This window comes from Rattus norvegicus, chromosome 3 (assembly GCF_036323735.1).
Source record: "Rattus norvegicus strain BN/NHsdMcwi chromosome 3, GRCr8, whole genome shotgun sequence".
Lineage (NCBI taxonomy): Eukaryota > Metazoa > Chordata > Mammalia > Rodentia > Muridae > Rattus > Rattus norvegicus.
Window position 1 is genome coordinate 33,487,996 of NC_086021.1, and position 27,195 is coordinate 33,515,190.

General features: G+C 48.7%; 1 protein-coding gene across 2 annotated transcripts; it reads left to right on the forward strand.

Annotated features, from left to right (window-relative positions):
* The first annotated feature begins 1,978 nt into the window (after positions 1–1,978).
* On the forward strand, positions 1,979–26,947 carry Urm1 (ubiquitin related modifier 1). Of its 2 annotated transcripts, none has more exons than XM_063283934.1 (5): positions 1,979–2,145; positions 14,891–14,961; positions 23,640–23,721; positions 25,582–25,630; positions 25,959–26,936. In XM_063283934.1, the coding sequence occupies exons 1-5, from the start codon at positions 1,994–1,996 to the stop codon at positions 26,025–26,027; spliced, it is 423 nt and encodes a 140-aa protein (XP_063140004.1). In that variant the 5' UTR covers positions 1,979–1,993; the 3' UTR covers positions 26,028–26,936.
* Positions 26,948–27,195: the final 248 nt, after the last annotated feature.

Below are 27,195 nucleotides of genomic sequence, written 5' to 3' on the forward strand. Positions count from 1 at the left end.
GGAAAGAGTTCCAGCTCTAACTCCAGTTCCTGAGATGCTGCTGCCCTCTTCTGGCTTCCACTGGCACTGCACACACTACACATCCGTGCAGACAAAACACCCAGACTGAAAATAAAAAATGAACCCTAGCACCTGGGAGGCAGAGATGGATGGATGGTTCAAGGCCAGCCTGATCTACAGATTGAGTTCCAGGACAGTGTAGGTTACACAGAGAAACCCTGTCTTGAAAAAAAAAATTTTTTTTTGGTTCTTTTTTTTTCGGAGCTGGGGACTGAACCCAGGGCCTTGCGCTTCCTAGGTAAGCGCTCTACCACTGAGCTAAATCCCCAGCCCCAACAATTCTTATTTTTAATTAAAAAATTTTTTGGGGGGCTGGGGATTTAGCTCAGTGGTAGAGCGCTTACCTAGGAAGCGCAAGGCCCTGGGTTCAGTCCCCAGCTCCGAAAAAAAGAACCAAAAAAAAAAAAAAATAAGAATTGTTTTTTAAAAAAATCTTGCATGGAGTGGTGGTGCACATCTTTAATCCCAGCATTTGAGAGGCAGAGACAGGCAGATTTCTGAGTTCAAGACCAACCTGGTCTACAGAGGGACTTCCAGGATACCAGAGCTACACACTGAAACCCTGTCTGAAACATGTCCCCAACCCCCAAATCTCATACTAGAAACCAGGTCTGATGTGACTCGTCCCTGTACTCACCACTGAGGCGGCTGTGATGAGATGAGTCGGGTCCGGCTACAGAGTGAAACTCCTCAAAAAATAAGGGACCTGGGTTCAGTCCCCAGCTCCAGTTCCAGTAGATCCTACACCTTCTGACCTCCTTGGCTTCTACACAAATATAGACAAGGCTGTTTCCCACTTTTACACTAATCCTTCTTTGAGGGGCTGGCAGCTCCCGGACCTGCATCTGATTGTTCCCAGACCATGCTGAGCCCTCTGCGGACACACAGTAATTGACCAATACGTGCTTATAACGTCAACTTACATAGCTACTGTTACTGGGCAGTGCCTCACATTTATCAAGTACTTGGCAGTTGCAGAACACCTATCTGTCACCTAGATCCAACTCCATGGAGCACAGCAGCAGTAGCTGCTAGGACATGGACCGAATGAGGTGTGCCCTGGGACACAGGAGCACTGCTCTGTTGGTTTTGAAATGTTCTCCCTGTGGAGCCTTAACTGCCCTGCAGCTTGCAGGAATCATTCCGCCTTAGATGGAGTGCTGCCATTACGAGTTCTGTGCACCAGGGCTTAGCAACAGGAGGCCTTTCAAGGAAGCATACCAGGCAGAATGGGTCAAAGCTTCAAAACAAAACAAAAACAAAACAAAACAGTAGACCAGCTGGTCACGGTTCCTCACACCTTTGGTACTAACACTTGGGAAGCAGAGGCAGGTAGATCTCCGCTTTCAAGCCAAACTAGTCTACATAGTTTCAGGCCAGCCAGGAAAGGAGTGGGGCAGACTGGAAGGATGGCCCAGTGGCTAACTTGCGGCTGGGTTTTCAGCACCCATACACACATAGTACACATACGTGCAGCATGTAAATGCATAAAATTTTGTTTCAGAGGAGGAGGAAGGTGCTATCAGAGGGGTTGAAATGTAACTTTGAAATATAAGGGACTAGAGAAGCCGGCTCAGTCATTAAGAATTCATACTGCTTTTGTAGAGGACAAGAGTTTCCAGTACCAGCCTTGAGTGACTCAAATCTGCCTTTGACTCCAGTTCTGGGGTATTCGATGCTGTCTTCTGGACTGTGCAAACACTGCACTCACATAAACATGCACAAAGACCTATATATAATTAAAATAATAAATAAATAACCAGTAAAAACCGGTATGGCAATGGAGCTGTGTGGTTGGGGAAAGGTGTCGAAGCTGGAAGGTGTGAGCATTGAACCCTTCCGGAAGGCGCCCCCTAGGAGATCAATCACTCCCTTACAGACTCTTAATGCCCATCAAACACAGAACGGGTAGGATTTTATCCTCATCCCACCAATGAAGAACAAGAGACTAGGTTTCTCTCCAAACACCAAGGAGTCTGGAGGTAAACGCCCCCACCCCACCCCGCCCCGCCTCGATGCTGAGCAGAGCGCTCCTGGAAGGGCCAGCCTCCTGCATCCTTGGAGGTCCAGCGGTGCTCGGGACAGGCAAGTGGCTGCCCAGGCCAGTGTGTGGCTATCGTTTTCAATTCCTAGGAAGAAGGTTAAATACCTTCCAGAGGCCCATAGAGGCCGTTGTGGCGAGGGCGGGGGCGACCCAGTGACTTTCAAAGGGGACCTGAAAGCTTAGCCACCCCTCCCCCGGGCCGCGGCTTCCTTCTGGCCTAATCAAATTCTGGGCTCAGCCCTCGTCTTTGGCGGCAGTTTAACCCGAGCCGGGGCGGATTTCTTTCTCACTGATCTCAGCTTGACACCCAATTAGCACAAGAATGGGAGGAGGAAGCCTGCGAGAGGCGCCTCCCAGCCTCCCGGGGCGCGCGAGGGGGCCGGCGGGAAAACAAAGGGCGGCGGGCAGGGGGGCACTTGCGCCCTCGCCTCCGCCCGCGACCTCGCTATTGTCTCTCTTGGAGCTTCAGAGAGGATGGAAGACTACTCCCTGGCTCGCAGGCTGGGGCCCCGGACCCTCTACTGCAAGGGATACTAGGGGAAAGTTATTTGGTTGAGACTCTGGCCTTAAGTGAGAAGCAGTGGGGAGGGGCAGGTCCCGAAGGCCTGGCTTTGGGAGACTCAGTTTTGTCATCTGAAAAATGGGAGGAATATACAAGGTGTAATCTACCACGGCTTTACCGCTGGGCACCGCAAAGTTCAATCAACAAATGCTCTTTGAGGGAACACAATGCTCAACCTGTTCCGTTTCTAACTGATGGATTAAGCTTGGTTCTGGACACAGTGGCAGTAGCAGCAGGACCAATGCTGCCAACCTGTGCTTCTGTTCAGATGAAGCCTGAACTCGGACTCATCATGTTCCTGAAAGGGACTCCCATGAGGACTGCTGGGGTGACAGATGAATATCTTCACACCCAGTTTACAGGTTCTAGGGATTTACTGACCCCAGAGCTTTGAGCTAGGTCAGCACTGGACTAAATGCATTCTCGAATGTTGTTTTGTTTTTAATTTTTTAAAATGTTTTAAAAAGATGTATTTATTTATTTTTTTAAAAAGATGTATTTATTTATATGAGTACACTGTAGCTGTCTTCAGACACCCCAGAAGAAGGCATGGGGTCTCATTACAGATGTTTGTGAGCCACTATGTGGTTGCTGGGAATTGAACTCAGAACCTCTGGATGAGCAGTCAGTGCTCTTAACCACTGAGCCACCTCACCAGCCCCTTAATATTTTTTTTAATGTCTTTATTTATCTTGCGAACTTAAGAGGGCATTGGATTTCCTGAAGCTGGCCTTCCAGGAGCCGCTATGAGTGATGATAATCGAGCCAGCCTCTAGATAGTGACCAGCCAGTACTCTCTGTTTATTCATTCACTCTATGTTAGTATGTGCATTGGGCTTTGCCTGCATGCATATTTGTATGAGAGCATTGGATCCCCTGGAACTGGAGTTACAGTCGTGAGCTGTGGAACCAAAACAGGACCCACAGGCCTGGTGTCCTGATGACTCTCTTCCGAATGATATAGTCTTACACCTACCTACCCCAAAGGTGGGTAGCCTTGAGCCCCTCTGCTGTCCAGGTCCTAACAGCCAATCATCACTATCAACCCTAAACCTTCCCCCTAAAAGGGACCGCAAAAAGCCAGTGAGGGACTGCTCTCTGAAATCACCACTTGGGGCAAAACAGCCATTGAGCCAGTCCCTTGTACCCTGCTAAATACAGCTTGCTTTAATCAGACAGTACTGGAGTTTGTTTCTCCCCATCCCACCCCCGACCCCCCACCCCCGCTCCCGGTCTAACACTGCAATGTGGGTGCTGGGGTCCTTTGGAAAAGCAGCCAGTGCTCTCTAGCTTTGGGGTTTTTATTGTTGTTTTGTCTCTTTCTTTTTTTCTTTTCTTCCTTTTTTTTTCCTTTTTTCTTTTCTTTTCTTGTTTTTTTTGAGATAGCCCTGACTAGCTGACTAGCCTGAAACTCACTATGTAGACCAGGCTGACCTAAAACTAACAGAGATCCACATACCTCTGCCTCCTGAGTGTTGGGATTAAAATTATGTGCAGCTTTTTTAAAGTTTATTTTATTATTTTATGTGTGTGGGTGTTTGGCCTGCATGTATGCACAGTCCCTTTGGAGGCCGGAAGAGCAAGGGCATGTGATCCTCAGAAACGGGGTCGTAGGTAATTGAGAGTCACTGTGTAGATAGCTGGGAATTAACCCAGGTCTTCTAAAATAACAGCTGGGGTTCTTAACCTTTGAGCCCAACCCTAGCCATGGATTCTTGACTTATAGTAAGTACAGAGAGTAGTTTCAGGACTCCTTAATATGAGAGAAAGCTGGAGTTTACAAAAGAAAGATATTTTTTTTTTTTTGTTCTTTTTTTCGGAGCTGGGGACCGAACCCAGGGCCTTGCGCTTCCTAGGCAAGCGCTCTACCACTGAGCTAAATCCCCAACCCCAAGAAAGATTTTTAATGTCGGGAAAGATATCAGAGTGGTTAAGAGTGCTTGCTGTTTTTTCAGAGGACCATTCGGTCCCTAGCACCTGTGTCTTGTGACTCCCGGTAGCAAGTAAGTAACTCCAGCTTCAGGGCCTCCACCCTCTTCTGGTCTCAGTGGGTAGCCACATGAATATTCAAGAACACACACACACTCACACATACACACACACACTCACACACACACACAGATAAATCTACAAACAAAAACAGTCTGAAGAAGGGCAGAGGGAGTAACTCAGTCTGTACACCAGTGCTGGCTGGGGAGGTAGAGACAGGCCAGTCAGCCTACCCTATCCTCAAGACCCCAGTCTCAGTGAGAGAACTTGTCTGGGGAAAAAAAAAAAAAAAATCAAGGTTTGTTATTTCTTTCGGAACTACTCCCACTCTTCCCCCAGAGCTCCTCCCACTCCTTCCCAGAGCTCCTCCCACCCCTCCCTATGAACTCCTCCCACTCCTCCCTCAGAGCTCCTTCCACTCTGGGGTTTTTTTCATTTTCCTTAATATTTTTTTTAGTTTTTTTTTTTTCTGTCTGCTTATATGTATGTTTGCCATGTATGTAGCTAGTGCCTAAGGAGGTCAGAAGAGGACCGTAGGACTTTCTAGTGAAAGACCTCCCCAGAGTGGGGAGACCATCACTCAAGTCTGGGGATGACGAGACCCCCCAAGAACTCACGTAAGACCATCCTTGCTGTAATTTACATGAAGTTTATTGATTGGAACCAGTGCACTGGGGTCAAGACTCGTATCCCACACAGGGGCATTGGAGTTCGACCCTGAGAGACTGGGAGAAGAGGTATTTAAAGGAAGAAACCACAACCCAAGGGGGCAGGGATGGCGTCATTGGAAAGTGTGGAGAATACCAGTGAAAAATCACAAGGAGAAACTCTCTGTTTAACTTTATGGTCTGTCAGTTCCTGGGAGAAGCTTTCTGCTTCTCAAGATTTTAATCTAACTTTATGGTCAGCTAGTTCCTGGGAAAAAGCTGTTGAACCGGCTGATGTAATTGCAGTTCCAGGGCCTGACCAGTTTCTTTCTTCTGCTCTAAACTTTTGTCTAGGAGGGCAACCTTAAAACTTCTAGGGGTTGGGGATTTAGCTCAGTGATAGAGCGCTTGCCTAGCAAGCGCAAGGCCCTGGGTTCGGTCCCCAGCTCCGGAAAAAAGAAAAAACAAAACAAAAAACTTCTACCTTTCACTAGAACTGGAATTTGGATGGTTGTGAATCATCATATGGGTGCTGGGACTTGAACCCTGGTCCATTCTCCTGGAAGAGCAGCTACTGAACTCTCTCCAGCCCCTCCTTAATAAATCTTAGAAAGAAGGGAAAAAAGAAAGGAAGGAAGACAGGCAGGCAGGCAGGCAGGCAAGCCAAGCTTAGTAGCTAGTCCAAGCCTTTAATCTCAGCACTTGGAGGCCATAGGCTCCAACCTATATATATGTCAAGGCCAGCCAGGGCTACATAGCGAGACCCTGTCTCAAAAATAATAGTTACAGTGGATGGCTCCGGAGGAAGGCACAGGCTGACCTGGTCTACACACACACACTAGAAAGGACTGGGGCGGGAGGTCACTCAGCATTAGAACCTTTATGTAGTGTGCAGGAGACCCTGCTTCAATCCCAAGCGCCAACGTGAAAAAGTAACCAGAGCAGTTAGGCTTAGCATGATGGTGCAAATAATCGCAGAAGACAAAATAATTCCAAAGAGAAAAAAGAAACGGCCTAGAGAGATGCTCAAAGGTGAAGAGAGAGGCTGCTGCTTCTAGAGAACTCTGGTTCCCAGCACCCACAAGGCAGCTCGCAACTGTCTGAAACCCCATGTTCTGGGGACCCAACACCCTCACACAGACACACAGTCAAGCAAAACACCAATGTGTAATAAATAAATAAATAGGAATCATTAGAAAGGGAAGAAGAAGGCTTGCTGTTGGGAGTGTGAGGTGGTTTAGCTGCTGTCCTTATTCTGTTTCAGGTCCACATGTATGCACACAAATCAATGGAATAAAAATGTAATAATGAACAGTAGAATAATATAAAAATCTATAACACCTTTAATATAACTTGGAACAAACGTAACTTGTCTGCAGAGAAAGACACTTTTAAAATGTATAATCTTAGCCAGGCAGTGATGGCATACACCTTTAATTCCAGCACTCAGGAGGCAGAGGTGGGCGGATCTCTTGAGTTTGAGGCCAACCTGATCCACAGGGTGAGTTTAAAGATGACCAGGTTATATAGAAAGACCTTGTCTCAAAAAACTAAAAAGAAGGGGGTTGGGGATTTAGCTCAGTGGTAGAGCGCTTGCCTAGGAAGCGCAAGGCCCTGGGTTTGGTCCCCAGCTCCGAAAAAAAAAAAAAAAAACTAAAAAGAAAAAGAAAGATAGTTAAGATGGCGTTTGTGGGAACTACCTGAGTGAGTGACGATCATAATTAATATTTTACATGTACAAGTGTTTTCGCTGCATGTATGTATGTATGTATGTACACCATGTGAGTGTCTGGCATCTGGAGATTTAGCATCAGACCCCCTGGAGCTAGAGTTTCAGAGAGTTGTAAGTCATGTTCCTGCTGGGAACCCCACATTTAATTTTTTTTTTTTTAATTTTCAAACACAGGATTTTTTTAGTGTAGCCCTGGCTGTCCTGGAACTCCATAAGTTGACCAGGCTGGCCTTGAACCCTAACCTTTATGTCCAAGATCTGCCTGCCTGCTTCTGCCTCCCAAATGTGTGTATGTCACTGTCACCACCCCCCCCAGCTTTGTGTTTAGTTTTGAGACAGGGCCTCTGCTAACATAGAATGCACACAGATGTATCTGTCTCTCCCTCCTGACTGCTGAGATTATAGGCATGAATCACTAGCATTCCTGGCAACATTTCATTTTCATTCATTCATTCACTCACTCATTCACTTATTTGGCTTCCGAGACAGGTTTTCTGTTTGACACCCTGGCTGGCCTCAAACTCACTGAGATCTACCTGCCTTGTCACCTGAGCATCATTTCTTTCTTTCTTTCTTTTTTTTTTAAGATTTTATTTATTTACTTTATATAGGAGTACACTGTCGCTGTCTTCAGACACACCAGAAGAGGGCATCGGATCCCATTACAGATGGTTGTGAGCCACCATGTGGTTGCTGGGATTTGAACTCAGGACCTCTGGAAGAGCAGTCGGTGCTCTTAACCACTGAGCCATCTCTCCAGCCCCTTGAGCATCATTTCTAACAAGGGTTGGATCTATGACGTTGCGTTGGTGGCTTTCAAGTTACATTGTTCAAAAGATAGCAAAGAGTAAGTAAAAGCCAGAGTAGTGACCTTCATCCCAGCATTCAGGAGACTGAAGCAAGAACATTGCGGCAAGTTCAAGGTGAGCTTGGCTACTCTCTCAAAAACTACAAATCAAAAGGTGTTTTGATAGACTTTGTTGCTCTGTTTTGTCTTGAGACAGGGTCTCACTGTAGCGTAAGCTGATGTTGGGGAGCTTCCTGACATGTTATTTTGCTTCCTGCTTCTGCTTCCTGAGTGCTGCATGAAGGCCCTTGCCACCGTACCTTTCCCTCCCTTTTCTACACAGCATCACATCCCTAATTTAGGGTTACCTTGCACTCCCACTGAGTGCTCTGATCTCAGGCATACAGCAGCATAGCCACTGATCTCCACATAGCTGTAGTTCAAACCCAGGGCTTTGTGTATTCTAGGCAGATAATTAGGCAACTGCTCCCAAACTAATGTACTTTAAACAGTATTTACAACAGTCCCACGGGGGGTGGGGGGTGGGGAGGGGCGGCTGGAGAAATGGCTCAGTGGTTAAGAGCACTGACTGCTCTTCCAGAGTTCCTGAGTTCAATTCCCAGCAACCACATGGTGGCTCACAACCATCTGTAATGGGATCCGATGCCCTCTTCTGGTGTGTCTGAAGACATCTATAGCGTACTTTAAATCAATCAATCAGTCAATCAGCTGCTTCCGTCCTCCTCACATCTTCAATAGCCTCCCTTCTCTCCTAGACTTTAGAAGACATGGCTTGGCTCTGCCTACTTTTTGTTTTGTCAAAACAGGGTTTCTCTGTGTAGCCCTGCTTGTCCTCAACTCAGAGATCTGCCTGCCTCTGCCTCCTGAATGCTGGGATTAAAGCTGTGCCCCGACGTAGCCCAACCCCTGCCTACATTTTTAGCCTAACCTTTGGCCAAGCTCCCTGCTCTCCAATTTGCTCCCTGAACCTTCCAGTTAGTTTGCAACCTATGCTGTCCTCATATATACCTGGCTAACTTTAATAAAAGTTTAGAGCCCAGAAAGTCCACTGTGGTGTGTCTCATATATACACCACCCAGTACTGGGCCCAAACCCATGCCCTTGTGCCAAGGCAAGCACTGTACCTTTGGCCTACATCTCCAGATGACACTCTTTTTTATCTTTGTGTGTGTTCCTCAATCATCGTTCTCCACCATATATTAAAAAAAGATTTATTTTTCAGTGTACTGGTTTTTGCCTTTTATATGTAACTGGAGTTACAGACAGTTGTCAGCTGCTATGTGGGTGCTGGGAACCAACCCTGGGTCCTCTAGAATAGTAGCTGGTGCTCTTAACCTCTGGGCCACCTCTCTAGTCCACCATTTTATGGATCGAGGCGGGTCTAGCTTGCTCATTGGCTAGTATCTCTTGCCAGCTTGCTTGGAGGAGACCATCCTCACCTCCCCAGCACTGGTTTTACAGGCAGGCTCCCATGTCCACCCATCATTTCAGGTGGGTGCTAGGGATCTTATCTCGGTTCCTTACACTTTGACAGCAAGCACTTTAGCAGATGAGCCATCTCCTCAGCCCTAACGTTTTCTTTTGCAAGTCTCTATCATACTGATTTTGTAACTTCAGAAAATGTATTTCAGTTTAGGATTTCACATGTATTATTGTGGTTCGTACATTTGATTATAGTCGTGTGTCGTGTGTGTGTGTGTGTGTGTGTGTGTGTGTGTGTGTGGTCCTCCCTTCCCCCCCTTCACTGAAAGACCTAGAGACAGAAACTTCAGTTACGTCCTTTATCACTCTCTCTCCATAGGACCAAACAATCTGCCAGACACATTGTTAACTCAATAACCGCAGAGGAGAAGGCATATAAATCACCATCTGACACAGATGTTTGGATAGTAAGGCAGCTCCGGAGAGACAACTGGGTCCGAATTAAGAATTTGGAGATAGCAAGTATTACTCCCTTAAGCTTAAGGCAGGTTTGACAAAATTGTTTGTGGGTTCTCTGTTGTTTTTGAGCCCCGAGTGTCCTGAAATTCCCTACGTAGATGTAGATTAGTCTGGCCTTGCACTCACATAATCCACCTTCTCTGCCTTTTTCTAAGGGCTAGGATTAAAGGTGTGTGCCACCACGCCTAGCTCGAAAACAGATTTGTAACCAGTTAAAAATCAACAGTACGTGGCTCACAGTCGGGTCATTGGACGCTGATGAATTTCTTCCCCTTAGACGTCTCCTCCTTCCTGCCCAGGTTTTTTGCCAGGTCTGCAAATAACCTAGACAATCAATTCCCCAGCCCACTGAATCGCTCCCGGGTACCGCCTCTTCCGTTTACGCTACCTAGTGGCGACCGGAAGTACGCGAGCACTCCGGAAGTTAAAGGGCGTGTCCTGCTAGTTTGGCTTCCTCAACATGGCGGCGCCCTTATGTGTGGAGGTGGAGTTCGGGTGAGTGAGATCTGGGTCGCCTTGGGGATGGAGCGAAGCCGTAAGACCTGAAACTCCGGACCTCCCTCGGTCTGCCGAGGTTACTGTCGCCCTCTGAGAGCCGGGATAACCCCCTGGCCTCTGACTGGCGCGGTCTCCGTGGGCGACGAGGCCGTGAGTCCAAGAATAGAGGCGCACACACCGTTAGGGAAATGTGTTAGGAGTCCCTCGCCTTGATCTGTGTCTCGTAGGACTCGGAGGCAGGCCGTCTTCCAGCATGTTTTACCTGTGCCATTCTGAGCCTGACTCACCTCGTTTGGCTTTTGAACTTCTAAGGGGAGCACGAGTCTCTCTGTTGAATAATCGCCAGTTCTGTCTTCAGGCGGCAATTCCTGCCTAGTTTCTTCCTAGAGGAAGATGTGGCCAAGACAGGACCCTTCTCTTTCTCAAATCTTAGAGTTTTAATTAGGCTTTAATCTCTTGCAAAGTAGTTTGGTAAGTGACGACTGCAGAGTCCAGAGGAGATACAGGGATAAATAAGATGCCACGGAGGGAGCGACCAACACTGGCAGTATATTATGCACACGATGAAAAAGTCCAGATTGGGGTACATATCATTACTTGAAGGAACACAGGGAAAAGTGAAAGCCGTCTCAAATCACTAGTTTGTTCTTCCAACACACAGAATGCCTGTCATGATTTCAGAACCTGCAGAAGATAGACTTGGGAGCTGAGAACAGACAAAAGGCTGAGGCTTCTAGAGAAGGGTGGTTGGTTTCTAGAATCATGGAAAAGCTAGGGGTGTGTGTGTGTGTGTGTGTGTGTGTGTGTGTGTGTGTGTGTGTATGAACAAGCCAAGGTTGAAGTGAAGGGAAAACTGTGGTAGAAGTGTAAAATTCCTTCTGAATGCCTTTCTTCCCCTTTGGATGCCCCCCATTCCTTTCATGTTGTCCCTTCACTGGGCAGTTCATTCACCAGTCATTTATTGAGTGCCTACCATGTGCCAGGCAGTGAGCCAGACACCAAGGATACAAAGATAAATAGCACTCTGTCTATTCCCTACAGAGTTCAGCATTTCTATCCCTTGGAAGGGAGTAGTCTCATGAATGTTAAATGCAGTTTAATTGATGATATTGTCTTGCTGCTTGGATCCAATTAGAACTACATTGGTCTGGCCTCCTGACTGTTTTGCCTCTTCGAACCTTAGCCCAGCTAACACAGTACCCTCCCACTTCCCAGACTGAGGATAAGAGGGGGCTTCCTGATGCCTTGACCAGCCTCAGCAGAACTGAAGAGGAAGAAGCTACAGGCTCTCGGTGCTAATGTCTACTGGTAGCCAACTTGTCTTTCATTCTCACTCAGTGAGACATGGAGTTTACTCAGCAGAGATGTGTTCTTTCTGCCAGATACTGTGCTGGCAACAGTAAGGAAGTCATAAAGTGAATAAGACCGTTGCCTTCAGAGCTTACAGACCTATACAATTGCTTCTTTACTAGCCTCCACCTCCTTTGCCTCTCAGAGAAATATTGACCTTCAGCAAGACAGGACAATCTTCTTTACCCGCCTGTGCATCTCCTTCCCCAGTGCCCCAGATAAGTGACCCATCAGAACTGCAGCTGCGCGGAGCATTGTGGCTCCTGTCTGTTACCCCAACATTTGGAATGAAGGAGCTGTTGGATCTTTGTAGTTTTGAGGCTAGGCTGGGTACATAGTGAGAGAGCTTTCTATAAATGGTTGCCAAACCCAGAAGCCTTCTCTCTGTCCTCCCCTTTTGGTGTTGTTTGGAGGTAGGAGCTCAGACTGGCCTCAAGCTTTCTATGTTAGCTGAGGCTGTCTTTGAACTCTTGGTCCTCCTGCTTCCTGAGTACTGAGATTGCAGGCATGTGCCACCCTGCCAGTCATCTTACATGTTTTTACCTCCAACTTTTGATTAATTGTGTCATTTGACAGATAGGCTTCACCTTTTACTATAAAGCTGAGAAGATTTCAAAGGATCTGTAATGCCCATCATTCTCACTGGTCCTGGGAAGTCTAGAAACTGTTGTCTCTAAGCACTGGGTGGACGGGATCTTCTTGGTGCCACCAGCTCTGTTAGGTCCTTTAGAAGGCTTCTCATCTTTTTCTTGTTAGAACTAATTCTTTTGGCATGCCTCTTGAACTGCTGTTATCAGAGGTGGTTTTGTTTTGTTTGTTTTTCAAGACACGGTTTCCCTGGCTGTCTTGGAACTCAGAAATCCTTAGCCTTAGCCTCCCTTGCATTGGGATTAAAATGCACACCACCATCAGGCTTCTTTTTGTTTTTTGAGACATGATATTCAAGATGGCCAATATCTCAAACTCAGTAGGTAGCAGAGGATGGCCCTTATATCTCTGTCTCCCCAGTGCTGGGATTACAGGCATGCGCCATCATGCCTGGTCTGCAGTGCTGGCAGTGGAATCTGAGACTTCCTAAAGGCACAGCAAACACTGTACTGACTGAGCTACACTTCTCAGCCCTATAGAGCGTGTTTGAGGACATACGGAATCAGAAGTACAGTGCAGGAGTGTCTGGGCTTCTTCAGTTCAAGGTAGCAGTGGCCCAAATGTGAGGCTCCCTTCCCATGAGTGTGGGGAGGAGGCTGGATACACTATTGAGATCCAAGGATTAGGAAAAGTAGTCATATTCATTGGTGTGGCAAATGTATATTTTTAAATCCCTGCTGTATGCCAGGCCTTATTTCATTTAGAGACTATTGTGTTTCATGATTAGCCGGAGAATAAATATGGATGAGTAGATTTGGTGGTGGTGGTGGTGATTAGTTAGTTGGTGGGTTGATTGGTTACTGAAGTGGGTCTCATTTAATACAAGCTAGCCATAAACTTATTATGTAGCTGAAGAGACCCTTGAATTCTTGTGTCTCCTGCTTCTATTTCCCAAGAGGTGACCGTCTTTTAGATAGATAGATACATTTTAAAGAAGTAACTAAGACATGTAATACCTGTGGTGTTAGCAGATCACACCAGGAATTGAGGTATTGAAAGCAGATGGAGGTGTCTTGATTAAATTTGAATGGCAAATCTTATAAAACAGAAGACACCCTGGCCTTAGGCCTCTGGGGTGCAAACAGCCTCATGTCTGCCTCCCTAAATCAGCCCTGAGGTTAGGTGTGCCTCTTCTCTCACTCCAGTTGTGCTGAGGGAAGTACTAGCCTCTCCCTTGGCCTAGCCCACAACAGTGACAGGTCACTCAAAGCCTCACTGCTTTGCTCGTCATCTGTTTGTAAGAGGAAAAACAGGCTCGGCCTCAGAGCCTGGCACTACCAGGTTTGGCCACTCTTGATGATTTGCCTTCAGTTCCCACCCCTCTTCCCTGACCCTTAAGTCCTGAACCCCCTGCTTATCACCCTCCCCCAGCCCAGCTGCTGCATGTGCCAAGCCCTACCCAGCAGAAAATGAAGCTCTTAGAAGGGGATAAATGGAGGTTCTGTGTGGGCTTGCAGCTGAAATGGCCCTGCGCACAGCCACAGATGGGCCTCTGCTCCCCCTCCACATTTCTGCATCAACAAAGCGTGACCTTGTTTAGATGACAGTCGTCCCATGTCTCCCCCATGACAATGTTTGCCTTGCCTTTGCCTCCTAGTGGGCTGCCTCAAGACATCTCTGTTCCCTGAGACTGGAAAAGGGTGGGGGGTAGGAAACATCACATCCATCAAAAGTCTGTTAAGTCCGTCTCAGTTCTGCCCCACGTGAAGTCGGAGATGGGAATCGGGATACCCACAAGAAGTAGTGTGGGACACTGAAGGCCCTACTGCGTACACTGAAGTCCTGGCTTCCAATCTTGGCTTTGAGCATCTCTGCTTTCTTGACTGTCCCTTGGCTAGGTGCTGGGACACAGAAACGAAAAGAATTCTGCCCTTGGGGCTTTCAGAAAGAACTCTGGGGTTACGTAACTCCAGCTTATCACCCTTTTCAGCCCAGAGAGCCGGGCTTTAGCGTGTTCTCCATTCTGTCAAATGGAATTAACAATGTCTGCCTCCTCCCTCCTTCCCTGGAATGGGTAGAGAGTGAAATGGGATGAACAACACCCTGTCTGCAACTGACAAGGTGATGTGAATGGCTGTTCTTAGTGCAAGCCCCAGTGGGCGCCCTTGCCCCTGTTGCTGTGTGCTCAGGAGTGCCATGACAGTGAGAAGGAACAGAGCTGTTCCCACCTTTATCTGGCCAGAAATGCACAGCGTCTCCAGAGCACCCCAGAAGTTGTCTCAGCAACATTTGAAATAAGGTCAAGGCTTTTTAAAGGTGGGTACATGGTCAGGGTGTGACTGGCAGGCAGGGGTAGATAGGCCTAGTTCCCTTCTTGGGCTGGCAGCTCCAAAGCCTGTGTTCTACTGCTGTGTACTAAGCAGCCTCTCAGGAAGGCAGAGGAGTAAAGGAGGCTGCAGGCTTGGGGTTCCACTAATAGTGAAAATGGTTTCCTTCTGCTTCACTGCAGTAAAAGGGCATCTTGAGAGGCAGTCACGAGTTACTAGGCTCTTCCTGAACCTTGGTCTTTGCATGTCCTCAGCTTTTACCAGCAGCCCTGTCCCCAGTTACAAGATTCATCTCAGTCCTGTTAGCAGTAACTTAGCTGTCTTTCTCTGGCTTTCCTTTGTAGAGGTGGTGCGGAGCTCCTGTTTGATGGGGTAAAAAAGCATCAAGTCACCTTGCCTGGGCAGGAGGAACCCTGTGAGTATTGGATTTCCTGGCTGCTCTCTGGGACCACTGGGCATGAGTGGGTCTATGGTCTAAGTGGAAATGGTTTGGGTTGCCATGACTGGTAGCAAGGGAAAATGAGACTATAAAGTGTGTTTTGCCTTCCTTTCTGGGACTGGCTACCTCTGCAGGAAGGGGTGGGAGGCTGGTCTTCACAGGAGAATGGCTGGATTGATGGCTCATCTGTTTGGAGCACTGGCTGCTCCTGTACAGCTCAGCTGTAGTTGGCAGCACCCACAATCTCAGGATTCAAGACCCTCTTCTGAGCTCTGGGGCACTGGGGATGAGGTATACTGACAGGCAGGCAGACATAACATTCTTTTTTTTTTTTTTTTTTTTTTTTTTTAGGCATAACATTCTTACTGGCTAATGTGGGGTTGGTTATACACCTAAGTCCAGCACTAGGGAAGCAAAGGCAGGAAAGCAGCTAACCTGGTCTACACAGAGTTCCAGGCTAGCCAGGTACATAGTGAGACCTTGTCCTTTTTGTGGGGTTTGAGACAGGTTTTCTCTATGTAGGCCTGGCTGTCCAGAAATTTACTCCGTAGACCATGTTAGACCATGTTAGTCTTTTTTTTTTTTTTCTTTTTTTTCGGACCTGGGGACCGAACCCAGGGCCTTGTGCTTGCTAGGCAAGCGCTCTACCACTGAGCTAAATCCCCAACCCGACCATGTTAGTCTTAAACGCAGAGATCTGCCAGCCTTTGCCTCCTGCTTGTTGTAATTAAAGGTGCGTGCCACCACTTCCAAGCTTGAGATCTTGTCTTCAAAAAACAAACAAAAATGACACTGGTATATATAAAATAAATGAATTAAAAAAAAATGGATATGGGGCTGGGGATTTAGCTCAGTGGTAGAGTGCTTACCTAGGAAGCGCAAGGCCCTGGGTTCGGTCCCCAGCTCCGAAAAAAAGAACCAAAAACAAAAAAAAAAATGGATATGGTAACATACACCTTTCATCCTAGCAGTCAGTAGCAAAAGCAGGAGGATCTCTGTGAGTTCAAAACCAGCCTGGTCTACAGAGTGAGTTCTAGGACAGCCAGGGCTACACAGAGAAATCTTTTTTTTTTTTTTTTTTTTTTTTTTGGTTCTTTTTTTTGGAGCTGGGGACCGAACCCAGGGCCTTGCGCTTCCTAAGCAAGCGCTCTACCACTGAGCTAAATCCCCAACCCCTACACAGAGAAATCTTGTCTCAGAAAACCAAAAAAGAAAGGAAAATAAAAAATTGCATGAGTTTCTCAAGAAATTAAAAATAGTAAGTTAGAAATAAGCTTTGGGGCTGGAGAGATGGCTTAGTGGTTAAGAGCACTGTCTGCTCTTCCAGAGGTCCTGAGTTCAATTCCCAGCAACCACATGGTGGCTCACAACCATCTGTAATGAGAACCCATGCCCTCTTCTGGCAAGCAGGTGTACGTGCAGAAGGAGCACTCATATACATTAAATAAATAAATATTTAAAAAAAAAAAAAAGAAAGAAAGAAATAAGCTTTGGGGCTGGGAGTGTGGCTCCGTGGTAGAGTAATTGTCTACCATGCACGAAGCCCTCCTTCAATCCCGAGCACCAGAGATATCCTGCCAGGAAGAACATGGGGCAGGGGTGGGAGGCTAAATAAGCAAGGAGATTTTCTATTCGGTTATTTGAAATGCTTGGTAACCTTTCCTGAGTGCTGTGTGCTGGGCACCTCTTTGATGGCAAACCACATCCAGTGAGGGTGGCAGGAATCAGAAGAGCCTGGCCTGTGGTCGTTATGTTTTCAGTCCTTGATCACATTGGTGTCTGTTGGAAGTAAAGAGTTCACTTTCACGGGTCTGCCTGTGTGGCTCGCTCTGACCAGAAGGACACACTGACTGCTGGGACAGAAAGTTGCCAAAGCTAAATGTCAGGGTAGCAGGGGAAGGAAGGTTCATAGAAAATAAAGGTGACTGTAGTTTGATGTCACATAGCCTTGGTGGCCTTGAGAGGAAACAAGGAATTCTCAGATGATGCCTCTCAAAAGATTCTATCCCAAAGCCTGGTTAGAAGTTTATCAGAATACCAGGCCATGCATCGCCTTTAATCCCAGCCTGCAGGAAGCAAGAGGCAGCTGGATTTGAGCTGGAGGCGGCCAGCCTGGTCTATAGAGTTCCAGGAATGTTTTGTTGGTAGGGGGTTTCTCTGTGTGGTTGTGGCTGTCTTGTCACTAAACTCAGATCTACCTACTAGTCTTCCACTGCTGGGGTTAAAGGCATGCTATGTCTAGCTAAAAAGGAGTTTATTAAAATACCAGTTTGGGCTGCAGATGTAAGTTAGTTGAGGTTTGCCTAGCATGCACAAACCCCTGGTTCCATCTGAGCACTAAGTAAATCAGGGCTACAACTAGGGGTGGGGCTGGGGAGGGAGCAGGACAACCGGAAGTTAAAAGGTAGAGTAACCTTGAAGCCAGCCTTGAGACACAGAAGAGACTATATCCAAAATAAAATAGTAGAGTTATGGTTTATTTCCTCTTGCTTGACCCAAAAATACCCACATTTTCACAGTTCCCTCCACATGTCACTTACTAAATACTCAGAAGTGGAGCCTGAGTAGTAATCATGTTCCTCTGCATGGGGCTGGAGGTGTCCGGTGCCTTCTCTGCTCTGGTGCCTGCTCATTGCTGACATAGGAGGTACCTGCCATTTCTACTGGATGATTAGTTGATTCACTGACTGTCACAGGAGCGCTCTCTATGTAGCCCAGGCTGGCCCTTTTCCTCTGCTGCACTGTCACAGACAGACTCCACCCCTGCTCCAGTCGTGTTAAAGGGTAGCAAGCTAGGGAGGGCAGGGGCTGAGCAGCAGTTCCTGGGCGGTTTAAACTGCTTAGCATGCATTTCACAGCCTCTCTGGGGCCAGCTGTTCCTTTCTCTGCTCTCCAGGCCTGTTTGCTGATCCCTTTCCTACCTCCCTCCTCTCCCCTCCCTTCCCAGTCCCTGTGCAAAATTGCTTTTGAAAAGATCCACTTTCTGCTTAATTAAACAATGAGGAGCGTCCCCTCACACATCTGTAAACCTCCTTCTGAGGCCAGTTTAGCCCACAAACTGCTCCATTCTTACCCCCATTCACTTGTAAATGGAGCCTCTGAGGTTCCCTCCACCCCTCTTCTCTTTCATTCCTCCCAGGCCAGCTCTTTTTTCTCCTTTAGCTCAGGCCTGGGGTGGGAATCCTAGAAGAGCTCTGCCTTGGAGCCCAGCCTTATACTTGGTAGAGAAGGGACACTTTCACTTAAGGGATGAGCTTTGGGGCCCAGGTGGAGGTGGGAAAACACTTTTGTTGGCATGGGTCCTGTGCTTCAGCAGGCCCAGTGGACGGGTGTGGCAGAAGACAGACTTCTACTTGGGAGAGAGCAGTTTAAACAGAGCAGCCCTGTCCTCATGTGTTCACAGAGACTGGATACAGTTCTGCTGCAGCCATGATTCACTCTCAGGGTTGAATCTCTTCAGCTCTGAGGGGCTGGAATTAATACTCTCAGGTAGTGGTTTCCTCCTAATGTTGGGACACTTTGATACAGTTCTTCATGTTGTGACCCCAACCATCCTTGCTAAGTGTAATCTTGCTGCTCTTACGAATTGTAACATAGGTGTCTGCTATGCAGGATGTCTGCTCTGCTGCCTCAATTCATGACCCACAGATTGAGAGCCACTGCTCTAAGGGGCCTTGCCAGTGTGGGCTGTCAGTATCTCCTAAGCAAGGGAGCGTCACAAGAACAAGGGGTCCTTTCTTATCTCATCCTACAAGGTCACCCAAGACCATCTTCATACACGTATATAATAGACTTTGACTATGTCCTTCTGTTCTGTGACGACGATCCCCACACTAAGTCTTTTGAGGTAGGGTTTCGTGGAGCCTACACTGGCCCATAAACTTGCTGGATAGCCAGGGATGGCCTGATCCTCCTGCTTCAACCTCCTAAGACTAGGATTACTGGCTCTCACCACCAAGCCTAGCCTAGTAGAGGTTTCATACTTGTTCTCTTAGATGGGCACAGCACGGTTTCTACGCCATGGCCACCTTAAGGTCGGGGCTCTAGCAGTGCAGAGGATGAAGAATCGAGTCACTTGAGTCCCCAGCTTAGACGCCCATCTGTGGCACGTTGCTGCTAGCATTTTGCCTTAATCCTCACAGCGGTGCTTTTGAATGTTGATTACTGTCCACATTTGTCAGGATAAATGATACCAATATGTTGAAGTGAAGTGATTTCTTGTCTGAGACTATCTAGCCCTCGGTGCAAGCCTTCTCTGTTTGGCCTTTAACTGGTCTGTTACAGAGCAGCAGCTTCTCTCCACTGTCCCCACTGGGATAGCACTGGGAACCTTGCATTAGGGTACTGAGTGCATTGCTGACTGTGGCACGCACAGCCTTGGAATGTGAATCTTCCTACACAGCCTGCCCCAGAAGCTTGACCAGCCACTGGCATCTTGCTGTTCTGGACACCTAAAATGGGAGGAAGATGGTGAGAGTGGCGCCATGTGCCTGTAGTCCCAACTTTACATGGGAGGCTGAGTCAGGAGGATTATCTGAGACAGAACTCGGGAGAGCCTGGGCAACCTGGGAATTAAGACCAGTGTGTGAGCCCCACACCTTCTCCTTTCTGTCGATTGTTTGATTTGTGGTTTTTGTTTTTGAAACAGGGTTTCTCTGTATATCTCTGGCTGTCCTGGAAGTCACGCTGTAGACGGGGCTGGCCTTGAGCTTACAGAGATCCGTCCGCCTTTGCCTCCTGAGTGATGAGATTAAAGGAGTGTACACCTCTGCGTGGCTATACCCTCTCCCGTTCTGTCACTGACATCTTGCTTGCAGTGAACACCCAGCCTATCCTATGGAAAGCCCAGGACTATGTGAGCAGTAGTGCTCCTCTCTCTAAGGTTAGGGGCCAGGCAATAGGCAGAGCACTCAAAGAGCCAACATACTAGAGAGTCCAGAAGAGACAGTTTCTTTCCTTGGATTCAGGAAGTCACATTCCTGATCGATAGTCACATTCTAGGCCCAGCTCCAAGAATCATGCTATCGACTGTCTTATTTGATCCTTATAACAACACACTCTTTTCTCAAAGTTTTCAGTTTTGTGTGTATGGGTGTTTTGCCTACATATATATTTGTGTGACATGTGCATGCCTAGTACCCACAGAGAGCAGAACAGGGCATCAGATCCCCAGGGACTGGAGTCGCAAGGGACTTCGACTGTCATGTGAGTGCCGGAAGTCAGACCTGGGCCTTCTGCAAGAGCAGCTGGTGCTCTTTTTTTTTTTTTTTGGTTCTTTTTTTCGGAGCTGGGGACCGAACCCAGGGCCTTGCGCTTCCTAGGTAAGCACTCTACCACTGAGCTAAATCCCCAGCCCCACAGCTGGTGCTCTTAACCATTGAACCGTCTTTCCAGGTCCACATGTTCTTTTCCATTTTTTACAGTTTTATTTTTGTATATTCATGAGAGAGGAGAGAGAGTGAGTCTGCCTGAGGAGACTAGAAGTGAGTATTAGGTTCTTATGCTGTATTGAAGGTGGCTGTGTGCACCCACATGGGTGCTAGGAACCTAACATTGGTCCTCCTGGGAGAGCAGCGAGCATTCGTAGCTGCCAAGCCATCTCTCCAGCTAAGTAACAATGCGGTCTTACGTCTTTTTCTTTCTGTTTGTTTTCTTTTTTCTTTTTTCACCCAGAGCTGAGGACTGAACCCAGGGCCTTGCGCCTGCTAGGCAAGCGCTCTACCACTGAGCTAAATCCCCAACCCTCTTTTTTTGTTTTAAAGAAAAGGTGAGGCTCTTGAGAATTCCTTTCCTGAGGTTGTATAACTAGGAGTAAACGGAGTCCAACTCCAAACTGAAAGTGGAAGGCATGGTGGTGCATACCTGTAATTTCTGGACTTGGGAGGTGGAAGCCCCAGGATTGGGAGTTCTTGGCTTACATAGCCAGCCAGGCTGGCTACATAAGTCTCTTGTCTAAGTTAAGTCTGTCCAATACCAACTTCAGCGTTCTTCACCTTCTCCCTCCCTCTGGTGCTCCACTGGCATGGCATAGAGTTGTGACAGCAGCATCCCTGAGCCCTCAGACTTCACTCTGGGAAGGGTAGTGGGGGCGCCATGTTCTGTGGCAGGACAGAGAAGCACAGCTCACCAGAACTTCTAGGGTTCAGAAGAAGGGAGCAACCTCATCCAGATCAGGCCCTCTTCCCAGACCTCTAATGCTGCTCCTCCTGCTTTCTCCATCCTGCTGCCTTGAACCTGTCGGTGGCATGGTGCCTCAGCTCCTTCCATATGTCCTTCCTTCTGTCCAGACAGCTATCCCCACCCAAGCCCATCCATCCTTCAGGTCTAAGCTTCGCTGTTAGCGCTTTGGGAAAGGCCTTTTCTGGTCCCAAAGGAGGGAGCACACAGCACCGCTAATTAAGTAATGCCTGCTGCCTCTGCTGCCCTCTTTCATGAGAAAAACTCTGCATCCATCTTGCTGGCCCAATCACCTAGTGTCCTGCACAGGATAGTTGCTCAATAAATGTTTGTCTTGTGAATGGCAGCCCCAGGAGGGAGACCATACTCAGGAGGAGCAAGAAGGAAGGAAAGCAGGCAGAAGGTGAAAGTAAGGGTCTCTACCCCTATCTATCCAGAGCCACCCCAAGCCACCAGTCCCTGACTGCTTAACCCTTCCTCCTCCCTTGGGCGCCTTTGGAAGCCGACCATCTGGCTTGGAGCCTATTTGCATATTGTCTGGGCCTCAGCAAGCCAAGCAAGATGTCCCGGGGGTGCGTTTTAGGCCAGTCTGAGTGGCCCTTGCAGCCTGAGAAGGGAGCTATGAGTTCCACCTCTCCCCACCCCCAAATCCAGGCACAGGGACAATACAGGCGGCTGTGATACAGCAGCCTCACCATGGTAACAAGCTATCAAAAATGTGGGCGGGCTTGGAGGGGGGCAGGCAAAAGCGGGAGGGAGTGACCTCAGCAAATAGGAGCATCATGATAAATGAGCCAGCACTGGGCAGCAGACTCATCCCCCACCCCACCCCTCTGGAATCCATGACAGTGTCATCAAGTGGATGACCCCCACATGACCACTAGCTTTCCCCATTTCCAAACTATCTAAAGTGGACCAGAAGCACCCTCTCTTTGGAGGGAGCCAGGACTTGTCACCAAAAGAATCCTAGACTGTCAAATATAGCCTGTGGTCATTGGGCAAACCTCTTCTTGGTTCTTCCTGTGTCTAAACACGCAGGGACAGCTCTGGCTGCTGAGGCTGGCTGAGGCTGGCTGATGGATGTGTCAGACTCCAATGGTTCTATCGAACAGCCATAAGATGTATGGGCTGGCGGCTCACCAGACAGTGCCAAGATGGAGGCCAAGGGGATTCAGGGCCAAGGGGAAGCCTCTGCAACCTGGGCCTTGGGAAAGAGCCCAGGAGTCCAAGCGCAGCTTGAGGGAGGCAACACCCTTCTTCCTTGCCTAGGAAATTACACATTCGCTTTGTTTAAAGGGAATTTTAAATTGTGAGATGACAGCTTTAGTCCATGAACACCGTTTTTTGCCCTGTGGGATATTTGTGTCCAGCAAAAAAGTCCCCACTGCATCTTTCCACCCTCTGGCCCTACCCAAGACTAGACCTGCATATGCATTGTAGCGTGCGGCTCACACTGGGGGCAGAGAGACTTCCTGTGAACTCAGTCCTTTGTTCCAGGACTTTGGGCTCTAGGCAGGACTTCTTAGGCCATATTCACCTTGCTTCAGTTGAGCCTCAGAGCTTTGTCTCAGGCACTGTCAGAGGCAGCAGACCTCTTTAAGGCTCAGGATAGCTCCCCTAGGGCTTCCTAAATGCCACTTGTTTCTCTGGGACCTTTGTCAAGTCACCCCCTGAGAGCAGGACCTCCAAGAGCCTCAGGAACAACTTGAGTAAAGAAAGTGGTGGAGGTGCTGGGGTGGAGGGTCTTGTAGATACAGGCCAGTCCCGGTTTGTTATAGGCTGGCCCCTTGCTCCTTTGAAAGGACAGGTAACCCTGGAGACCACTGCCTCCCCATGCTGCACAGATACTGGTAGCAGCAGATCAGGAGAGGCCCTGGCAGCCCAGGACCTCTTGCCCTGTCAAGGTGGCCACCCCCCCCCAGGGCTCTGCAAAAGTGATTTGTCAGTGTCTGCCTGGTGAGGAGCCTTCTCTCCCTCTGCTAGAGGAAATTAACTGATGATATCGGCTCAGCGATTGTTTTTCTCCCCTTACAAAGGAAAATATATGCAGACCCTGCTCGCTCATGAGCAAAGCTGAGGCCTCCCCAGCTGGACTGTCAAGAGAGATAAAGGTGTCAGTCTTTGATGTCCTCTAAGCAGCCTTGTTGAGGTAGCATCATCCCAGCTCTGTCCCCGAGTTCCTTTTTCTAATCCTTTTAAATTATGTGTACATACATGTGGGCGTATGTATGTGAGTGTAAGTGTATGCTGAGTCAGAAGAGTATATCAGATCCCAGATTGGAAGCATATGTGGTCATGGGCCACGCAGTGTGGGTGCTGGGAACTGAACTTTGGTCTCTGACAGGTCACCAACCTCTCCTAATCAGGTTTCTGGGCCCTGGGAACCCCATGTTCACTTTCCTTTGTGCCAGGCATGGCTTTGGGGCCTAGGAATGAGTTGGGTTTGACATTTGTTTGCTCTGTGCCTCTCTCTCTAGGGGATATCCGGAACCTCCTTGTCTGGATCAAGACGAATTTGCTAAAAGAGCGGCCAGAGCTATTCATCCAGGGAGACAGTGTGTGAGTTCCCATCCCCAATCACTGAGCAGGGCAGAGGGGGGAAGGCTTGTCTAAGTCCGTGTCTTGGGTCTCTGAATGTCTCATCCCCCTGAGTCCTCTGGCCCATATTTTCTTGAACTCCTCTGAAGATAGAGCTGTGCTCAGGTCTGTTTCTATTTGTCTACTACCACACTAGGCGTTTTAGGCTCTTAAAGACCCCTATGAAACACACACCTTTAATCCCAGCACTTGGGAGTCAGAGGCAGGCAGATCTCTGAGTTTGAGGTGAACCTGGTCTATGGAGCGAGTTTCAGGACCACCAGGACTACATAAAGAAATAATGTTCGTAGTCTCAAAAAGCAAAACAGAAGCAAGAAAACCCATATGAAAGGAGCTTGGTAAAATTTCCCCAAAACGTGGGCTATGCTTCACGTTACCACACAGCCTTGATGCGTGCAGAGGTCTGGGTGAATTACGGTGCTTCTCTGGGCCCTCACTTATCCTCTGTATAGAAAAATGCTAAGAGAGCCATGCTGCCCAAGAGAACTGGGCTGTCCAAGAGCCCCCCCTCATCCTGGTCTAGGACATCTGTCCCATAGGTCTTTTCTTTTTTTTTTTTTTTTTTCGGAGCTGGGGACTGAACCCAGGGCCTTGCGCTTGCTAGGCAAGCTCTCTACCACTGAGCTAAATCCCCAACCCCCCATAGGTCTTTTCTTAATGACAGAAGCACTCTTCAGTAGTGCTGTCTGGTGGTAGCTCCTGCCATTTGTGGCTGCTTGAACCCTCAAAGTTGGCCAGAATGACTGAGAAACTAAGTGCTCCATTTTTAACAGAGTGGTAGCACACATCTTTAATCCCAGCTCTTGGTAATTAAAGGCCAGTGGATCTCTGAGTTTAGGCCAGCCTCGTCTACAGAGGGAGTTGCAGGACAGCCAAGGCCACACAGAGAAACCCTGTCTTAAGAAATAACAGGGGGGGGTGTTGGGGATTTAGTTCAGTGGTAGAGCGCTTGCTAAGGCCCTGGGTTCGGTCCCCAGCTCTGAAAAAAAGAAAAAGAAAAAAAAAAATAAATAAAAAATAACAGACAAAAACCTGTCTCAATAAAATAAAACAAAATAGGTGGCAGGATTGCCACAGGTTTGAAGACAGTCTGGGGACATAGCAAGACCCTGTCTTACAAATCAAACGCAGGCTGGAGAGGTGGCTGAGGTTAAGAGCACAAGCTGGTTCTCCAGAGGACCTGAGTGTGATTCCCAGCACCCACACCAGGTAGCTCCCAGCTGCCTCAGCAGCTTGTCTCTTCACCTCTAGCCCCCACTCCTCAGCCCCTGCTGTGCCTGTACTCACCTGTACACACTTCTACAGAATTGAAAATCAAATACCACTCAAAACACTTGATTTTCATTTTTTATCATTTAAATAGGTACATGTGGTCAGTAGGGTCAGTGTGAGGCATCACAGAGACACGGTTCCAGGTCATTGCATGCACATACCCACTCAGACACAGAGCTTTCCCACCCATCCCGACTTGCTAGCGAAGGTCCAGTTCCTTATAGCAAGTCATTTCACTTGTGAACAAGGATGGCTTCTGTGTAAAGGAGGGCCACAAAACTGTGAGACTCTCATCTGCCCTCAAGCATGTGGCCCAGGAAGCTGATTCTCGCAGAGGTGCGGTGCCTTCCCTGAAGTCTGGGCGGCAGGTGGTGCTGACCTTTGCCCATGCCCTCCAGACCATGATCGTCTGACCTGGTTTCCTGACTGTGTACACTGGCTTCTACTTGCTGGGAAAATGGGAGGAAAGCTTCTCCCACATTCCTGTACCCCACAGACTGAGCCTCCTCCCTTCTACTCCCTGCATCCTCACTACCCTCTTCCCCACAGGCGGCCTGGAATCCTGGTCCTGATTAATGATGCCGACTGGGAACTGCTGGTCAGTACTTACTAGTGACACCCACCCCAGCCCTTGCCTTCCCTGCTCCAGTGGGAAACCCTGGGCTTCAGTCAGGGCTGGTAATCTCTCTCATTAATGCCCCCTCCCACCCCTAAAAGAGCCTGTTCCTGTATTCTGACCCAAATGAGGGAGGGAAACTGGGAGCTCACCCCTCCTGGAGACTTGAAAGTCAATGTGTAGACTCTCCATTTTTCTCCTGGGGATTTTCTTTCTTTCCTAGAGCACCCACCTTTCTCCTTTGTGTCCCAATACCTGTCAATGACCTAGACCATGTTCTGATGGTCCCTGCCCCTTTTTCCTGACCCAGGGAGAGCTGGACTACCAGCTGCAGGACCAGGATAGCATCCTCTTCATCTCCACCCTGCATGGCGGCTGAGGCCTCCTCGATTAGCCCAAGCACCTTTGCAAGGGGAACACAGGACAACCACAGACCCCTCGGATGCTTCCAGGTCCTCCGTCCCCCTTGGCTGCCTCCTTCCCTGCTGTACCCCTGAGCTTCCTGTATGCAGGGAAAAGAGGCCAGGTGCTAAAAATGAGCCTTTCTGGGCAAGGCGGCACGTGAGCAGGGAGAGAGAGCAGGGAGGGAGAGCAGCCGCCTGAGCCCAGCACTCCTTCCAGCAGCTGAGGTGGGGGAGGGTGCTCCTGTGCTGTGTCAGGAGTGGAGGGGCTCTGTGCCCAGGTGACCCAGCTGCTTGCTGCTACGTCTTGGTGTATGTATGCTCTTAGTGGTGGCCTGGAAGGCACTCCAGTTCCCGAGACATCTTCATGGGGAAGATGGATGGACTGTAGTAACTGATGAGAGGCTCCTCCCTTGCCAAAGATTAGAGGGGCCTCCGCCTCAGTTTCCCCATCTGGACACAGAGAGCTCTGCTTGTCCCCCACTGATGTCATTATGGAACCCCAGCTGGGGTCCCCTATTCAGTGCTCACCTCCCTCCCCTCCACTCAGCAGCTGCTCTCCTAGCTATACCCCTCCTCCCGTTCCCCCATCCCCAGCCCTTGACCCTGGCTGGCCTCCCCCCCCCCCCCCCCCCACATAGGCCACCAGATGGGCTCCTGAGACACTCTCCAGGCTGCCTACAACTCATTCTGTTGGGGGTAGAAAATGGAAGGAAGTAGCCTAACTTTAGGCAGAGGGGGGCGGGCCTCAGCATGTGTAACTCCAGGCTTCCTGAAACAAGCAGGATTTGGGTGTCCCCCCTTTCCTCCATCCCTTCTGGAACTCTGGAGACTTCATGCCTGCAACAGCTGGCCTTGGGCAAATAAAGAGACTAGGTTGTTTACTAGCCTTGCCTCATCCTTCGGGTCTGTGGGCTCTTATTTAAATTGCCTGTCCTAAGCCAAGGGCTCAGAGGCCTTCACCTGCAAGGTAAAGCATGCACTGTGCCAAGGAGAGGGTGGGTCAGGAAGACCGTCTGGGTGGGGAAGGGAGTTCGAGCCCGTAGTGACCACCCAGAGCCTAAGCCAGAAATTCTCATCAACCAACCCAAAGCTAGGCTTTGTTCTGCCAACTGCAGTCAGTAGTCCCCAACCCAGAAGAGGGGT

Coding starts and splice junctions, on each gene's coding strand:
- Urm1 (XM_063283934.1), top strand. CDS start 1,994: ATGAAGAACAAGAGACTAGGTTTCTCTCCAAACACCAAGGAGTCTGGA. Junction 2,146..14,890: donor TCCAGCGGTGCTCGGGACAG/GCAAGTGGCTGC, acceptor TTTCCTTTGTAG/AGGTGGTGCGGAGCTCCTGT. Junction 14,962..23,639: donor GCCTGGGCAGGAGGAACCCT/GTGAGTATTGGA, acceptor CTCTCTCTCTAG/GGGATATCCGGAACCTCCTT.